This window comes from Terrapene carolina, unplaced genomic scaffold, assembly GCF_002925995.2.
Source record: "Terrapene carolina triunguis isolate 2854851 unplaced genomic scaffold, T_m_triunguis-2.0 Scaffold30, whole genome shotgun sequence".
Lineage (NCBI taxonomy): Eukaryota > Metazoa > Chordata > Testudines > Emydidae > Terrapene > Terrapene triunguis.
In genome coordinates this window covers 8,686,449-8,705,624 of record NW_020664381.1, presented here as the reverse complement: position 1 = coordinate 8,705,624, position 19,176 = coordinate 8,686,449, and the positions used below count along the sequence as shown (strand labels likewise).

General features: G+C 46.0%; 1 protein-coding gene across 3 annotated transcripts in view; it reads left to right on the top strand.

The window, feature by feature from the left end:
- Positions 1-19,176, top strand: part of LOC113406380 (protein eva-1 homolog C-like) — a 68,383-nt gene that overhangs the window by 47,963 nt on the left and 1,244 nt on the right. For 2 of the 3 annotated variants that reach the window (XM_026650948.2, XM_026650954.1), the window contains 3 exons: positions 5,336-5,479; positions 13,481-13,552; positions 15,132-15,221. In XM_026650948.2, coding sequence (XP_026506733.1) covers positions 5,336-5,479; positions 13,481-13,552; positions 15,132-15,221 — 306 coding nt within the window. The remainder of the gene's footprint in view (positions 1-5,335; positions 5,480-13,480; positions 13,553-15,131; positions 15,222-19,176) is intronic. The other variant, XM_026650958.1, reaches the window with a different exon arrangement.

Genomic DNA, 19,176 nt, shown 5'->3' with positions numbered 1-19,176 from the left:
ATTTTATACAGTCGATTGTGTGTGTCCCCACTAAGTGCATTAAGTCGGTGGTGTGCGTCCACAGTACCGTGGCTAGCGTCGACTTTCGGAGCATTGCGCTGTGAGTAGCTATCCCACAGTTCCCGCAGTCTCCGCTGCCCATTGGAATTATGGGTTGAGCTCCCAATGCCTGATGGGGCAAAAACATTGTCGCAGGTGGTTTTGGGTACATGTCGTCAGTCGCCCTCCCTCCATGAAAGCAAAGGCAGACAATCGTTTCGCGCCTTTTTTCCGTGCAGACGCCATACTGCTTTCAGCAGATGGTGCAGTAGGAGTCCTACTGTAGGACTGCTAACTGTCGTCATCCAACCACCACTTCCGCTGCAACTCTGCTCTCCTGCTCTCCTGGTGCCATGAATCGACCTCGCAGGTCCTCTCGTCGTTCTTTATAAATATCTATTCTCGTGGCATCCCGTCGTCATCCACCGCTTCCGCTGCAACTCTGCTCTTCTGCTCTCCTGGTGCCATGAATCCACCTTGCAGGTCCTCTCGTCATTCGGTATAAATATCTATTCTCGTGGCATCCGTCGTCATCCACCGCTTCCGCTGCATCTCTGCTCGCCTGCTGACACCATACCACGGCAAGCATGGAGCCCGCTCAGCTCACCGCTGCTGTTGTGAGCATTGTAAACACCTCGCGCATTATCCTGCAGTATGTGCAGAACCAGAACCTGCAAAAGCAGGCGAGGAGGTGATGACAGCACGATCACGATAGTGATGAGGACATGGACACAGACTTCTCTCAAAGCACGGGCCCTGGCAATTTGGACATCCTGGCGGTAATGGGGCAGGTTCATGCCGTGGAACGCCAATTCTGGGCCCGGGAAACAAGCACAGACTGGTGAGACCGCATAGTGTTGCAGGTCTGGGATGATTCCCAGTGGCTGCGAAACTTTCGCATGCGTAAGGGCACTTTCATGGAACTTTGTGACTTGCTTTCCCCTGCCCTGAAGTGCAAGTATACCAAGATGAGAGCAGCCCTCACAGTTGAGAAGCGAGTGGCGATAGCCCCCTGGAAGCTTGCAACACCAGACAGCTACCGGTCAGTCGATAATCAATTTAGAGTGGGTAAATCTACTGTGGGGGCTGCTGTGATCCAAGTAGCCAACGCAATCACTGAGCTGCTGCTATCAAGGGTAGTGACTCTGGGAAATGTGCAGCTCATAGTGGATGGCTTTGCTGCAATGGAATTCCCTAACTGTGGTGAGGCGATAGACGGAACGCATATCCCTAGCTTGGGACCGGACCACCTTGGCAACCAGTACATAAACCGCAAGGGGTACTTTTCAATGGTGCTGCAAGCACTGGTGGATCACAAGGGACGTTTCACCGACATTGACATGGGATGGCCAGGAAAGGTACATGACACTCGCATCTTCAGGAACTCTTGTCTGTTTGAACAGCTGCAGGAAGGGACTTACTTCCCAGACCAGAAAATAACTGTTGGGGACACTGAAATGCCTATAGTTATCCTTGGGGACCCAGCCTACCCCTTAATGCCATGACTCATGAAGCCATACACAGGTACCCTGGACAGTAGTAAGGAGCTGTTCAACTATAGGCTGAGCAAGTGCAGAATGGTGGTAGAATGTGCATTTGGACGTTTAAAAGCGCGCTGGTGCAGTTTACTGACTCGGTTAGACCTCAGTGAAACCAATATTCCAATTGTTATTGCCACTTGCTGTGTGCTCCACAATATCTGTGAGAGTAAGGGGGAGATGTTTATGGTGGGGTGGGAGGTTGAGGCAAATCACCTGGCCCCTGATTACGTGCAGCCAGACACCAGGGCTATTAGAAGAGCACAGCAGGGTGCGCTGCGCATCAGAGAAGCTTGAAAACCAGTTTCATGACTGGCTAGGCTATGGTGTAACAGTTCTGTTTGTTTCTCCTTGATGAAAACCTGCCCCCTTGGATCACTCTACTTCCCTGTAAGCCAACCGCCCTCCCCCCTTCGATCACCGCTTGCAGAGGCAATAAAGTCATTATTGTTTCAAAATCATGCATTCTTTATTAATTCATCACACAAATAGGGGGATAACTGCCAAGGTAGCCCAGGAGGGGTGGGGGAGGAGGGAAGCACCGGGTGGGGTGGTGGATGAGGGGAGGAGGGAAGGACAAGGCCACACTGCACTTCAAAACTTATTGAATGCCAGCCTTCTGTTGCTTGGGCAATCCTCTGGGGTGGAGTGGCTGGGTGCCCATAGCCTCCCCCCCACCGCGTTCTTGGGTGTCTGGGAGAGGAGGCTATGGAACTTGGGGAGGAGGGCAGGTGGTTACACAGGGGCAGCAGGGGCGGTCTGTGCTCCTGCTGCCTTTCTTGCAGCTCTACCAGACACCGGAGCATATCAGTTTGATCCCCCAGTAGCCTCAGCATTGCATCCTGCCTTCTCTCATCGCACTGCCGCCATCTCTCATCTTCCTCCCGCCACCTCTCTTCTTGCTCCCGCCACCTCTCATCTCGTTCATCCCTCCTGTCCTCACGTTCATTTTCTGCTTTCCTGGACTCTGACATTGTTTGCCTCCACGTATTTTGCTGGGCTCTTTCAGTGAGGGAGGACTGCATGAGCTAAGAGAACATTTCATGGTGAGTGCATTTTTTTGGCCTTCTTATCCGCGCTAGCCTCTGGGACGGAGAAGATGGGGGAGCGTTGAAACATTTGCAGCTGCGGGAGGAATAAAAGGGAGAGTAGTACTTAAAAAGACACATTTTAGAGAACAATGGGTAGACTCTTTCACAGTGAACCAAGCTGGTAACATTACATAGCACATGTGCTTTTGGTACAAGGTCGCATTTTGCCTCTTATATTGAAGACCTGCTGGTTTGGTATGAGAGATCACACACGCAGGGCCGGGCAACAGAATTCGGCTTGCAGGCAGCCATGGTAAGCCACAGTCTTTCGGCTTCTTCAACCTTCATAACATGTGGGAATGGTTTCAAACAGCAGCACCCTCCTTTCCCATACCAAGCACCCCTTTAGATTGGCCATTTAAAAGGAGGGGCTGTACTGGCCGCGAATGCATCCCAAGTCTTGAGGGCAAATTAATAATTAAACACGCTTGCTTTTAAACCATGCATTATATTTACAAAGGTACACTCACCAGAGGTGTCTTCTCCGGTTTCATGGTCTGGGAGCCTGCATTGGGAGGATTGGGAGGGTATTGGCTCCAGGGTGATAAACAGTTCCTGGCTGTCGGGGAGAACGGTTTCTCCGCTTGAGTGCTGTGCGCTATCCTCATCCTCCTCCACCTCATCTTCCTCGTCCCCAAAATCCTCATCCCTGTTGCATGAGACTCCCCCCTTGCAGGTGTCCCCGGACTGGGGTGGGGTAGTGGTAGGGCCTCCCCATAGAACTGCATGCAGCTCATCATAGAAGCGGCATGTCTGGGGCTCGGACCCGGAGTGGCCGTTTGCCTCTTTGGTTTTTTGGTAGGCTTGCCTGAGCTCCTTTTCTTGCGGCACTGCTGCAGGTCCCTGTTGTAGCCTCTGTCCATCATGCCCTTGGAGATTTTTTCAAATATTTTGGCATTTCGTCTATTGGAACGGAGTTCTGATAGCACGGATTCGTCTCCCCAAACAGCGATCAGATCCAGTACCTCCCGTTTGGTCCATGCTGGAGCTCTTTTGCGATTCTGGGACTGCACGGTCACCTGTGCTGATGAGCTCACCATGCTGGCCAGACAGGAAATGAAATTTAAAAGTTCCTGGGGCTTTTGCTGTGTACCTGGCTAGTGCATCTGAGTTGAAAGTGCTGTCCAGAGTGGTCACAATGGAGTACTCTGGGATAGCTCCCGGAGGCCAATACCATTGAATTGCGTCCATACTACCCCAAATTTGCCCGGCGATGTCGATTTCAGCGCTAATCCCCTCGTCGGAGAGAAGTACAGAAATCGATTTTAAGAGCCCTTTAAGTCAACAAAAATGGCTTCGTCGTGTGGATGGGTGCAGGGTTAAATCGATCTAAAGCTGCTAAATTCGACCTAAACTCGTAGTGTAGACCAGGGCTAAGTCTTCCAAAGTTCAAGTTCACCAAAGGGAGACTAAAACAGCTGAGTCATTGAATCAAAACTCTTCCTTCTCTTTGTGAGCTTTGAATTTATAAAATTCCATTATGACAGATATCATATGTAATGTGGTCAGAAGATTTTGAAAACTAAAGTATTTTGTTTCTTATAGTTTTCTGACTCGCATCAAAAGTACAGTGCTGGAGTTAAGAGTCACCGGCTTTTTCTTATAGCTAAGAATTGCTTTCCAGGGAATATGTATCTCAAGATTACCAGTCACTAAGCCATTTGCCAAAAATAATGCAGTATCCTCAGACTGGCTACTCAGGTTTACAAGTTACTCATAGTTGCTTAAGTCTAGTCTGCATTTAAAAGTATTAAATCTATAAATTACAGATTTGTTCTATCTCTGGACTTCAAATTTTGAATTTTTATTTTTGTCAAAAACCTCAATGAAATCTCTGTTTTCTTTTCAAAGGTGACTGATTTTTGCCTTGTGTTAAATCTATTGTGAATCCTATTTAAACTCATTGCCATCATTAGCATGTTTCTTCTAAAGTAGCACTAGCCAACCCAGATGGAAATGAAGAGGAAGAAGATAATGAGCTGCCTTCTCTGTCTGATATTTGTGGTCAAAAGGAATGAAATATATTTCTTACCTCTTAAAAGTCCCCAGCTGGTGACTCCAAAAAGAAAGCATCCATCGTTCATGGAAAGCCACAAAGGAAATGAAATAATATTGGTTGGGAGCAGAGAGCTCAAGAAAACAATGACCTTCTCCTCACTTGCAATTTCAGAAGGTTTCATATTTAAAAAACAAGACAAAAATGCATTTTTCCTGTTGGATTTGTGTTTAGTGCATATGAGAAATTAATAGCATTTAAAGATATTCTGCCTTTTCTGAAGTAGATTAAAGCAGGTAGGTACAGTACATAAACTTTCCTATTCAGTTCATTTCACCTTCAATGTAGAGTCCAGGTGGATGAGTTTATTTTTATAAAATTACTGCGCATGGCATGTTATTGAAACTGGGAGCACATTTTTGACCTGCAACAGAAATATACAAATCCCATCTCCTAACAAATGCAAGGCAAATGTAGAAGTTAGCAAGGTAGTTTTATATTCAATGAACAAACCTAAGACCTAATTCTGCAGTCCTACTCAGGGAAATCAATGGGAGTTTTGACTGAATATGGATGACAAGTTCAAGTTCATAAGTACACATGTAGTAGATATTGTCTTTGATAACATAAGTATATGTATATACTCAACATTGCAGATTTTTTTCTTTCAGACTGTTTGTCCTATACAGCTTTAGAAGTATTATCAAAGAGGTGTTATGGGAAACAGAGGTGTAAAATTATTGTCAACAACAACCATTTTGGAAGTCCGTGCCTGCCTGGAGTGAAAAAATATCTTAATGTCAGCTATACATGTGGTAAGAGCAAATATGTGATAATTTTGAAGATCTCATTCTACTTGCAGAGCATAATAATGCAAAGTTGTGTATACATCTATGAACACACATGCCCAGAGCTGGATTCTTAAACCTGGCCTTCCTGTTAGCATCTGTAACCTATTATATTTACATGACAAAATACCTGAGATGTAGGTACAATCACATAGCTAGAGATCTACATAACATAAATTGCAATAATTAAAATATGTGCTTGACAAATGCCCTAGATATTAAATTGTGCTCCACATAATTCATCTACAGCAGAGCTAAGTAAAGAAAATCCACTATTGCATTGTGTTAGCCTTTATAAAGCACTTCAACATAATCAAAGCTCTGTATAAAGGCCTTGATCCTGAAATATGATCCACATGGGCACACCTAAGTTCCTCCCCTACAGAGAATTTCCTTACTCTGGGTAAAGTCTCAAGCCAGGTCTACACTACAGACTTATATGGGTATAACTACGTTGCTCAAGCATGTGAAAAATACACCCCCTGAGCAACATAGTTATACCAACCTAACCCCCAGTGTAGACAGCGCTATGTTGACCAGAGAGCTTCTTCTGCCAACATAGCTACTGCCGCTCTCAGAGATGGATCAACTGAGCTCTCCTGTCAGAGCAGTAGCATCTCCACTAAAGCACTACAGCAGAGCACCAGTGCAGCTGCACCCCTGCAGCCAGAGGCGGATTAAGATTTAGTGGGGCCCTGGGCACAAAGAACTTTTGGGCCCCCCACACCTCCCACCTGCCATTGGACCCCACCCCCTGCTCCTCCTCTCCCCCTCCCCCCCGAGCTTCCACCTCTTGGCCAGGCCAGAAGCCAGAGCCGAGCTGTGGTAAGAGCCACCCAGGGGGGCTGGGCCACTATGGGGAGCCGTGGACCTTCCACTTGCCCCAGGGGGCGGGGACACAGGCCGGGGGCTGCTCACGGGCATTGTCTTTCTTACCTCTCCCCTTCACCCTCACAGTATGCAGTAGCAATTCTGCTGTGGTTGCTGCTCCCTGTTCTGGTGTGGAGATATAGTTTGAATTGTTGAACTGTTTGCCGGGTTTTGGGATTCGGAAGGAATTTTTCCCTCAGGGCAAGATTGACAAGTTTCCTGGTGAGTTTTTCCACCTTCTTAGCAGCATCCTGGAGGCCTAGTTTTAGGTAAATAGGGAGAAAAGACAGGATTTAAAAGTTGTAAGTTTATAAATGAGTTTGTAATTTTGACACAGCTTGCGGCCAGTGTCCAGTGTGGATGAGAGGCTCCAAGGGGCCAGCTCCCAAAGGTGAATAAGAGTAAGAGACCCATGAGATAACTGGGGGAAATTATTAGGCTGGTGAAAAATGGGGAGACCATAAGTCTTCACAGACAGGTGCCCGCATGTGTACCCTCATTTTCCCTCACAGGGAAGAGAGCCAGAGGATGGGGAGGGGTGCATGAATCCTAGGGGAGAGGCTAAAGAGGTCCAACCCTGAACATTAGATATTTGGCATAGAGGTCAGTTAACAACATATTGAACCCAAATACATTTTTGGTATTGGGGGCAGGGGAAGTTAGCCCCCTCCATTAAAGTTAAAAATTAATAACGTAACATCCTTCCACTTTAAATTCCATCCCTGTGTCTGTGTTTTCATTCTCCTGTATGCCCTGATCAATAACTGCTCTTGCCCAGTAGTGGGTTTGTTCTAATGGTTCTGCTCACAAAACACCAGAAGCTCCCAACAGTTGGTCGGGGTGCTGGGCAGAAAAGCCCCCAGACCAGAGAGGGAGCATGCTCTGTGCCCCCTAGAAGCCTGCACGTGTCATGGCACCTGAGCACCAAATAACTGGGGCTCTGCATTTTTGGCAGCTGGGTAAAGGTGGCATCTAGACAGAAGGGAAGTAGCAAGCTCCTGTAGGCAGCCTACATATAGTCTGATCCAAGTCTTTCCAATGACTTCTTCAGAAGGCTTTGGATCAGGCCCCGACTGCTACACTACAGAAACTGAAATAGTATCATTAACTCCTCCTAGGCCTGCTCTTTCTTACCCCCTGGCCTGAGCACTGAGGTAAGACACTGGTATAAATGGTGAAGCCAACAGCAGCAATCTGTGCTGCCAGTCGAAAGGAGGTGTTAACTCTTGGCAATATCACCAGAGATCCTTGGGCTTCATAGGTTTGACAGCTGTGCACCCTGCCCCTTCCTCTCTGTGCAGCTGCAATCTCCTCCCCTCCCTGTGAGGAATATGCTGAATTAACTCTATGGGGAAACACTGTGGAGTTTTCTGAGTCTACCTCTGGCAGGTCTTTCCATGGGAGCGGCCCAAATAAGTGGTACTCGGAGTTTACTTGCATGGTTGGCAATAAGTAGCCATTTTGGGATTGATTCTTATCTTAGTTGTACAGTGTCATATATCTGAAGATCAGAGAAAACAATGATCATCTATGGATTATCTAGAAGGCAGGTTCCTTGTAGGCACAATAGGGGATTTCTCAAGGTATGTTTTAGAGCTTTTAAGAATCTGCCCTCTTAAAAGACGGTATGTTAGCCTTCAGGTGAGAGGAATTACTAAGATTGATATTTATTTTTATGAAGAAGGAGCTGGAGGCTTGCCATGGAGCTAATACATAATATGCTTAGACAGTAAATGCTGTATTGTTGGTCCTTTTATAAAAGTGAGTTATTGGAATTCCCTTTAATTACTCTATTAATAATTATGACACCTTGTTCTTTATTTGTGGGCTGAGGGGTGTGTATGTGCTAAGATAACTCATACTATTAATCGTTGTAGTGGTTTTGCAAAGACACATAAACCAGGTAGTAGATAACATTCTTCTGTGTTGCTGGCACATTTTGCAGTTTTTTTCTGCCAAACAATACTAAATTGTGCAATCTGAAGCATTAGCAAGTGATTTGCAGCTCTTATTATTTTATAGATCATCTAGTAGCCATGAGAAAAGAAGAGTTTTGGAATTCTTGAAATTCCACACACGGGGTGGGAGCTCCTGTTGATAAAAGACTCCCAGTGGATAGGTACAGTAATATGTTTTTAAAGCAAACCTCTCCATAGAAATTTCTGATTATGGCAGTAAATCAAGTTTTACTTTGCTAAAGCAATTTGCCTCTTGCAGCCAAACTGAACTGAACTAATAGCACATCACAGTGATAAGGAATGCCTACGTTCAGAAATAGACGGCTTTCTCAACTGTAAGTCCACTAAGGATGTACTTTGAGAGATGTTCCTGATCTTGCCTCAGAATTTCTTCTCACCTCCTCCTCCTCTATGAGCTGGTGGTTTCCCCTCACTCGAGATTTGGATTTTAACATAGACAATATCTGTCCCGGTTACAGGGCTAGCTGCACCTCTGTCCTCTTTCAGATCTCTCTGAGAGCACCCACCTCAGAGTTTGGTCCTTTAAGTCTTTCCCTGTCTCAGGGTGGAATCTTGTGATTCTGCCACTCTTCGGCTGGGACCCATACGCTACTCAGCTTGTACCAACTTCTTGTCATCCGACAGGTATGACTGGGCTCTGAGCACCAGGGTTTCCTCCCGTTGGGAACCTGTGACCAGTGGTAGCGATCAACAGTCTTCTTTAAAAAAGTATTTTTATTTAGCAGTTGTACCAAAGTATCAGAGAAAAAGGATTTTAGCACAAGAAATTGCCTACGTGCATATACAGGGTTTGTCTTAACTGCATCGTTAGTGCAAGCTATAATTCAAGTTTTGCACCTATCTTAACTCCTGTCCACACACAAAAATCGCTAGCGTGCCTGTCAGGGCTTGGGGTGTCTGAAACTTGTGCTAATGGCGCTAGAGCAATAATGCTGTGGGGAATGCCACAGCCTGAGTTCCAGCTGCTTGTCCAATCATTCTGCTAATCCAATCACTCTGTGTAGCTCAAGTGTTTGTTTGTTTTTGCCCTGTGGTCACTCTCACTCAAGCTACGCTAGCTGAGGTGGAGTAACTCAAGTGTGCTAATTTGAGCCACGGCCATGTCTACACTACAGGGACTATAGTGGCATAGCTATGTTGGCATAACTCGAGAGTGTAGACGCTGATTACAGTGACAGTGGTATTTCCATTGCTGTAGGAACACCCTCTTCCCGAGCAATGGAGCTAGGCCAACGGAAGCTAGGTACCCAAGGGATTGGGCAGGCTTGTGCTCAGGTGGCTAGCCTGAGCTGCCGGCCATGTCGCCATGGCCACACTGGGTCTGTCTACCCACACTGGGAAGCACCCTTGCAGCTGCTGTGTAGACATACACTAATATAGAGGTGAGTTGACATAGGAACAAAAGGAGGAGGTAGTACGAGGGCCCCATTGTCAGAAAAGAAAGTTGGCTATGAGGCTTTTCAGTAGAAATGACTGTTGTTCAGTTATGTGGGAAACTGAGGTGATTGCCACAAGGGCAAGGTGAAGGAGAGAAGTTTTCTGCAGAGGCTTCATGAAGGTTTGAAGCAGTTAGCAGGTTGGTTAGAGAAGAGCTGAGGTTTCATGTTGGAAACTGTTTTGTGGCGACAGGAGATCTGAGAGAGCCTCACTATAGCGCCTGGCCTCTTAGCAAAGTCCAGTGGAGCCAAGACTGAGACCTGATTCTTAAGACGAGTGAGATGGAGACATTTATGAAACCGTCAAGAAGAAACTCTAGAAGTGCTTTGCTGGATGCTTGGCTAAGCAATGGGAGCTTGATGGTCTTCTTTATTTTTGGAACTCAAGTGCCGGGTTTACTGGTATTACTGCAACGATGAATAGAACTTTTGATGTAGCACAGGCTTTATTGACACTGGTGTGCTTGCACTAACAGAGAAAGATGAGGAAATTGGCTTTTCCTTCATGCACTTTTGTTGTAGTAATAATTAATTTGCATTTTATAGCACCTTTGATCCCCAAATCCTTCACAATTTTCCTACTTAAATTCCAATACAGCAAAGCACTTATGCACATGCTTAAAGTTAAGCATGCCCATAACGCAGTGCTGAATAAGGACAGACTTAAGCAAGTGCTTATGCACTTTGCTGAATCAGGGTCTCCTTATGTACTTTGCTGAATGAGGGCCACACTGCTTATGCTGACAAAAAGGAATGGGACAAAATATTATCCATCTTTCTTCCCCTACTCAGAGTCAACAGAAAGAGAGAGAGGTGAGACTCGGGCTGTGAATTACTTTGCTTATTTTAGAAAGAGAAAGGTTCCCAAACTAGGAGAAACCAAAGATTGCTGATGGAGAGATCCTTCACTTGTGATTTTCATTAGATAAGGCATCTCAGCACGATCAAATAGTAGTATACATTGTATTAGTTTTACACCTCAGTTCTTTCCAAAGAATCCCAAAACCCATTTTCTGTAAAACCCAAGTTTTACAGAAAATGTAGACCCCCTTTTCTGAAAATTTCAAGATAAATGATTTATGTTGTCATAAAATCTTAATGGCTGGTCTCTGAAATAAAAATGTAATACAATATGTGATTTTTTTCTGTTTCAGCAGTGCTGGGTCTTTCCTTTAGAATATGTTCCATATTTCCTTCTTTCTCGCCACCTGAGAGTCTCTCTAAAAGAAACATATAAAAATACTCCCTACAGATGCATCCTTTGTGGTAATAGACACCACAAGGCCTTTGGCCCCTTTGATCATAAGTGTTATCCCAAGAATATCTTTGAAAACTGAATTTATAAAAACAGAATCATGGTGTTCCTTGTTTAGCGTCTTTCATTATTTCCAGACCAGCTATTACAAATGAATAAGGCTACGTTTCAGTCACGGGTATTTTTGGTAAAAGTCACGGACAGGTCATGGGCAGTAAACAAAAATTCATGCCCTGTGATCTGTCCATGACTTGTACTATAGACCCCTGACTAAATCTTGGGTGATGACAGGGGGGCGGCCTGGGTGTGCCGCAGGTGCTCTGGGGGTGGCCCGGGGGAGCTGGGCACCGCGGGTGCTGGCGGGAGGCAGCATGTGGCCCGGGACCTCTGTGGGTGCTTGGGGGGAGGCACAGTGGCACGTGGCCAGGGCCCCCACCGGTGTTGGGGTGGGCAGGTGGCAGTAGCCCGGGCCCCCCACTGCTGCTGCTGGGGGAGGGGGCACAGCGGCCCAAGACTGCCCCAGCAATGGCCAGAAGTCACAGAGGTCCTGGAAAGTCACGGAATTCGTGACTTCCGTGATCTCCATGACAGACTCACAGCCTCACAAATGAACACAGATTTTTTTTTTTTTTTTTTTTTACACGTGCCAGCCCTCCAAATTCAGCCTGGAATCTGAAAATCAAGCTGTTCATTTTCTGGCTCACACATCAATAATAAAAATTCTGCCTCTGGAACTCAGTTAACAAATCTGATGATGCACAAGCCAAAATAGAGGCCAAATTACTCTTCCATATCCATGTTGGCTTTGCAGTATTTAAAGGAGTCAAAAGTACTAAAACTTACTTTAAAAACTTTACCAGGAAAGGAAACAGATATGACTTTGATCGCACACCTATGGAGAATGGCTGGGCAGTAAGAAGTGCCATTTTTAGTTATTTTTCAGAGTAAAACTGTACTTCAGCCCCTTGCACTGGACCTCCCTCTGTTCCTGTCAATCTTCTTTTACACAGTTTATTGGCAAACATTTGTTTCATACCTGAAATGTCTTCCATTTTCCAAATGCGTGTGAAACTCCATCAGTCTGTCTTTGTATAGTACAGAGAATAGGTGCCAAGATCAGGATAACTGAAGGACCCATTCATCTGACACAGGATTTGTGAGCTCTTAACATGTACACAATGTGCCTTCCTTTTAGATCATTTTAATCCCTGTAAGAAGAGTGTGAAAGCTTCCAAATTAAATCCACTAAAATGCACCAGAAGAAAAAGAAGTTAATTAAAAGGAAACAGTTCTCTGGCCACTCAGACCAATGCTTAGTCTACACTTAAAATTTCGATCAACCTAGCTGTGTCACTCAGGTGAAAAGTTCACACCCCAGAGGGCTGTAGTTAAACTGAAATGAGGGTAACCAGACAGCACGTGTGAAAAATTGGGACAGGGAGTGGGGGGTAATAGGAGCCTTGCTGTAACTGGAGTTTTTCAAGTTGTGTGGTCCCTATATTCCACTGTGGGTTCTCTGGCACATGGAATGCATGCACACCCACAATGGCATACCCATAGGGTCCACCACTTGAAGTAGAACAAAAACTTCTAGTCAGGAAAGTTACAGAGCACATCACACAGAGCTTCAAACATTTCTTTACTGATCATTACAGACTTGGTCTATTTTCCTCATCAAACGCAGTGATTGGCACAATTTAAGGTCTATCAAAAATATGCCTCATTATTTCCTGTTCATTGGCATTTCCTTTTGGTCCAGAAAGCTGGATCTAGCTATTAGATAGTTATGTCTTAGGGAAACTATGCCCTGTGAGACAGATCTCTGGCAGGAGTCCAGACCCTTGCTCTCACCTGGAGCTAAGGGATTTAACAAGGACTTGTTTCTTTTACCATCTATTACTTTTGACTACAAGTAGGAACATAAGAAGAGCAGCAGAAAAAGCAAGAACTTGCCCCTGAAAGAAAGAAAACTTCTGCTCTCCATTTGATTCATCTTTTGTTATTAACAAGAGAAATTTAGCTCTTTCGGTACCTGTGGCTCTGGGAGCACAAACTCTGGCCCTAGTCCTTCAGTCCAACCCAGAAGAGCAGAGCCTAGCACCCTCATGCAGCCACATTGACTGCACTTGAGCTGCACGCAGGCACAAGGGTCTGCCTGTGTGAATCCAGTTGCAGGACTGGAGCCTCTGTATGAATGTTCTTTAGTAGACAAGGCCAGCAGAAAATTACAGCCCTGGTCTTTTGTGTTACAATGATCATAAAGGTGTTGATTGTGCACATTTAAAATGTACTAATAATGGGTTTGATTATTATTCTGGGCCATAGTTTATAGTGAATTTTCCTTATTTGCAGTGTGATTAAGATAACAACTCAGATAGTGTAACATTCTTAAAATTGACGGTATACAATTTTTCTTTTTTCTTTTTAGTTCCCAAAATCATACTTACAGCAGTTGATCCGATGATTTCTAATCTAAATCCTTCTCTAAAGCAGAACGATGGTAAATATGGTAATTTTTATGGTTTATTACCATCATTTGTCTTTAAGTCAAAATAGGAAATATGTTTGATCACAGATGAACATAGTTGTATTAGAAAGAGGGGGAAGTAGTAAAATCATGTGTTAAAACTGGCTCTGACCACTGAAAGTTGTAACCAAAAAAAAAAGTGTTTTATCATCAACAGAATGAGTTCTACACAATTAGATTCTGATGATACTGTAACGTGGGAATTTCACAATGAGAAATCCATTCAGGAACAAAGGCAAGATTCTGGGCCTGATAGTAAATAAGTTATTGTGGGCCAAATCTAGAAGTCCTTTTCTCAGGTCAAATGCCTGTAAAAATATATGAGATGTTGGCTCGAGCAAGGATTGCAAGATTTGGTCCTAAATTTGAGAGGTGAAGCGGGTAAGCTTGCAGCTGAGGGGTAACGGCATGCTTCCCACATCTGTTCCTGTGGAAGAACCTATTGACTCAGTAGATGCTCAGTGGCTCTGGTAAGTGAGGAGCTACCCATTCTCTCCAGAACCTTAGTGTGCCAACCGCTGCCTTGTTCTGGCCACCTTTTACAGAGGCACAGCCTGGAATTTTGGGTCTACTCCAGTCCAGAACGCACATGCCCAATGTGCAGTGTAGTTCACTGCCAGCGCTTCTGAATATTTAAAGGGGTGCCTTAAAGTGTGGCGAAGTCATTTGCCTGAAACTGCATGTTCAAACCAAACAAGCTACACAATGTGGTTGTTTGTACACAGAGCTAAAGATTTTCTGAAAAAAAGCAATCTTGATCAGTGTTGTGTTTATACGCACAAGATTTCCTCAAGAATCAGAGTGGCAACACTTGTACTGTTAATTTTCATCGCTGTTCTCCTCAGCTGCTTCTCAGTCTGGCCACTTTCATTCCCTGGGAAGTAGCCATGCAGAGTATAATCTTATTATTTCTTATCATATTTCATTCTTGTCTATTAATTTATTAAATTTAGATTGGAATAAGGTGGAGGGGAAACTGCAAATAAAAAACAAGTTATCTGCTAACCATCCCCTTACGCTACATACTATGAGCTGTGATCTTTCATTAAGCCACTGAAGTCACTTTAAACAGAACTTTAAACATATTGCATTTTGACATTTCCATCGCTGGGACATTGGCACATTATGGTTATCCATAACTATGGTACATCTTTCTTAACTGTGGTCAAGAGATGTGAACAGTAACAGTGAGTATATGATTGTTTCAGACTAGATAGCCATGTATGAGTAAGGCTGAAATGTAATTTTGTGAACAGCGGAGAAAATGAATGGTGTGGCTAGCACACATCCTCTATTGCCACCATTTCTAGGATACTGCAGAGATTGCTTTGGGAAGTGATTCATATAGGGTTTGATCGAAAGCTCAGTGAAGTCATTGGGAATCTTTCCTTTGGCCTCTTTGGGCTTTGGTTCAGGCACTAAATGGAATTGGTCATAGCTGCTGTTTAATAACAATTTTGTAGTTTTCTAACTATCCATTATGTTTTGTTTGTAGATCATGGGTTTGGGTGTTACAATCTAATTGCATTTGTCTTGTATTTTCACATTACAGATATAAACATTGACCCCAGGGAATCAAGGCTGCCAAAGAAAGATGGAATTATTATTAGCAACTCTTTGGCTACATTTGCTTACATTAGAGGTAGGAAAATGTTCGTTTTTTTTCCTCCTTATATTGTATTTGGTAAACCTGTTACTTCGATTAATTGTGCTGATAGAGCATTACCACACTGCCGGGAGGATGAGACAATAATAACGTAACAACTGACATTTATGTAATATGTTCCAGCCCGAAGGATCCCAAACTCTTTTAGAGGTTGCTGCCAAGATTTTTAAAATGAGTGATTTCAATGGGAGCTGCTGGGTGCTCGGCACTTTAGAAAATTAGGCACTTATTTAGGAGCCTATCTTTAGGAATCCATTTTTGGAAATTTTGATCTGTGTATATAAGGATTATTGAAGCACAATTAAAATTCAACCACCTCTGGGATGGCACATGACAGGAATTCTGACCCATTGCCACCACCACCACCACCACCAATCATCAAGGCAAATCCCAAAGGGACGTGGCCTCCTTGCAGATTAAGTGCCACCCAGATCAACCTCTAGCTAGATCTTTAAGATGGTCTAGTTGGATGTTCAGTCTGTGTCTACCATTGGCGATGTGGGAATTCTGACCCAAGAACACTACAGAGCAGGATTTAGGAAAATACATACAAGATAATGTTGCCCCTTTTAGACCTGAGTGGCTAGTCAAAGTTTGGGGCCCTGTAGATATTCCAGTTAGAAGCAGAAATTGGTGATAGGTGTTTCTTTGATCCAGTTTTGTTTATTTACAAAGACTGTACAAAGTCCTGTGTCTTTGAATGCAGAGGGGATCAAATAGCAAGAAACAGCTTCTTTTGCATCCAGCACCAAGAGTGCTCTTTTAGCCTGCACCCATAACCCAAAAACCTCTTCCCAGGTTTCTTCCAGAGTCAGCCACCTTCAGCTTTCAGCTGCTCCTTTCGGTTGTCTTTCATTCTCAGGGCTGGTCTACACTGAAAAATTAGGTTGACCTAGCTACGTCACTCAAAGGTGTGAAAAATCCACAACCTTGAGTGACATAGTTAAACCTAAACCATAGTTAAACCTAGCACTGACCTAAACCCCAGTGTAGACAGTGCTAGGACAGAAGAATTCTTCCGTTGATTTAGCTACTGCATCTCAGGGAGGTGGATTAACTACAGTGACTCTTCTCACACACACATCCCTACCCAAAATAGTATTCAACCAAAAACTCCTGAGTGGGTTTACACACACTTTTTGCCTTCAGTGGGGCTTATGCTTACAATTATGTTAACTGAAGGATGAGTTCACATCTACCACTCTCAATGGGCTTTTAACTCAACCCATAACAAGGTATCACCCAGCTCATAACAATAATATCACCAGCTAACCAAAAACTCAGAAAAAAATGTAGGTAGACAGAATATAACACCACAAGTTGAAATGTGAGAGCAGCCCTGGAGCCAACATTTCTACTCTTTCAGAAGAGGTCATGGGATCTGTAAATGAGCACAAGCAATTACGGCTTTGGTTTTACAACGCATTTAAAACATGACACTGCTGCAGCCCAGTGTCCCCTAGCACCGTACTGGGAAAGTCATTAAATAGTGAGTCAGACAGAAGAGTGTTCCCTATTGAGTCACCATCACACCTTCCTGTAGCACACCTTTGCTTTAGAGGTCTCCCATACAAGTACTGAGCTGACGTGATGCTCCTCAAGGGTGCCCGGGTGTGACTGGAGGCCTCAGGGTCCTGCCACACTCCATCCCAGAGAGGAGCAGAAGAGAAGTCCTCCAAGCAGCCAAGAGTGATTGCGGAGATAGAGCCAATGAGAGAGGCTGCAGGGAGCAATCAATCAGGGCCCAGCGGGACCATATAAAAGGAGCTACAGAACAGAGCAGCAGTCAGTTGCTGCCTGGAGTTGGAGGAGAGAGGCCTGTGTTCCTGACTGTCTGAAAGAGAAGTAGGACCACGGACAGCTCAGTGTGGGAAGGGACTGGGGGAGTAAGAGAGAGCTCCTGGCTCGCTGCTGGGACTGAGCCCAAGACAGTGTGCGGGTGGGGACCGGGGGAGCAAAGAAGGCTCTCCTGGCTGGCAGTTGGGACTGAGTAAGGACTGAGCCTAGGGAGAGCCACAAAAAGACAGTGTCTCCAGGGAAGAAGCCTTGAGGGTACGGCCCATATCATATCTGGGGCAAGTTAAAGACTGTTACCCTGGAAGGGGTTTGTTCTGTTTCACATACAGACAGGGTGTGTGACTCGGCCGGAGGGCTGAATCACTAATAAACCACCTGAGACACTACTGATGGGTCACCGTAAATGCAGAGACTGCAGACACATCGTACCAGAAGGGGGCATATGTGAGAGGTGGATGCCAACCCCGTTACACCAGGGTTGTGAGGCACCTCGCCACCACTTGCCCTTAATCGTGAAGCAGCGTCTCTGCCTGCTCTCTGAAACCAACAGCCTCTGGCAGCACAAGCGTTACCTTCCAGGCCTCCACAGGCCTTAGTCTCGCTGTACAGGTAGGGACGGCACACACCAACTCCCTGAGTTCTCAGAGCGTTCCCAGCAGTGTCCAGGCCCTTATCCACTGAACACTCACAGAATTACCAGGCTTGCTGTTCCCAAAGGAACAGCTTGTAAGATTCAACTAAGCACCAGCATTTTTCTTTACGCCCCAGCACTTAGATGTAGTTACAGTGAAAATAAGAATGTCTGTTATAAAGAAACAGAGATTTAAGTATAATGAGTAAGAATAGCAGAAACAAATGGTTACATATAAAACAAAATCATAACACACTTTCTACAGACTAAACTTAACCTTCTATCTAAAGAAGTTTATCTCACCCTGTAGTAGTGTTGGCCGAGGTTCAGCCCTCAGCGGGGCTGTGGGGTATCCCACCGCCTCGCTACAGTCCGCCGTCCGTCCGAGTCCGGCGGCAGTCTGGGACAACAGACACACTGTTAGGGCTCAGGCCCGTAAGCAGGCGCTGAGCCAAGAGGTCGGAACCCAGGCCTTTAAGCCAGGGCTGAGGCAAAGTCTATAGCAGGCCAGGCCCTAGGTCAGGGCGGGGCGGCAATTAAACAGGCACTCAGAAACCCAGGCCCTTGGGCAGGGGCTGAGTCAGTTTGCAGCAGCCCAGGCCCTAGGTCAGGGCGGGGCAGCAAGCCAATAGTCAATCAGGTACCCAGGCCTTTAAGCAGGGTCTGGGTCAGTTTGTGGCAGCCCAGGCCCTAGGTCAGGGCGGGGCAGCAAGCAAATAGTTAGTCAGGTACCCAGCCTCTCTAGGCCAGGGGAAAAGGGGGAGTCTGCCACCCAAGGAGTGGGTGGCAGGGGGGACGCAGGCCCTCCCTCTCCACTGCGTCCCAGCCCAGGGTCCTAGCAGCGACGGACGTTCGCTGCTGTCAGTGGGGATCCTGGCCACAACACACTGACATCGGCTCTGGCAGTGCAGCAGCCAGACTGGGGTCGGCTGCCCCTGGGCTACTTCCACACTTCCCCTTGTATGGTACCTGGGCCGCCTTAGTGTCATCAGTGCTCTCAACCAGCATTGGCTCCTCTGGGTAGGTAGCGAAGGGCAGGCTCGGCTCCTCCTCGGGGTAGCTGGCACGGGGCAGGCTTGGCCAGAACTCCTCAGGGTAGCTAGCATGGGGCAGGCTCGGCTCCTCCTCGGGGTAGCTGGCACGGGGCAGGCTTGGCCAGTCCTCCTCAGGGTACCTGGCAAGAGGTAGGCTCGACCGGCCCAGTGAGTCAGCAGGCCGGTCACGGCCTGCGGCTGTTTCCCAAGCGGGAGCTCGGCCAGGGACGTCTGCTCTCTCCGCCAGCCTGGGCTCCACTGAGCTCTGCAGGCGGGCTTTTATACTTCTGGGTCGGGGCCGTGACCTCGGAGGGGCGGGTGCCGGACCCGGTGGCTCCGCCCACGTTTGGTAGCAGGGGAGGTTCGGCCCTCAGCGGGGCTGTGGGGTATCCCACCGCCTCGCTACACACCCGAAGTTCACTCCAGCGTTTTCAACCTAACCCAATTGAGAACCCTTTTTTTCATGAAG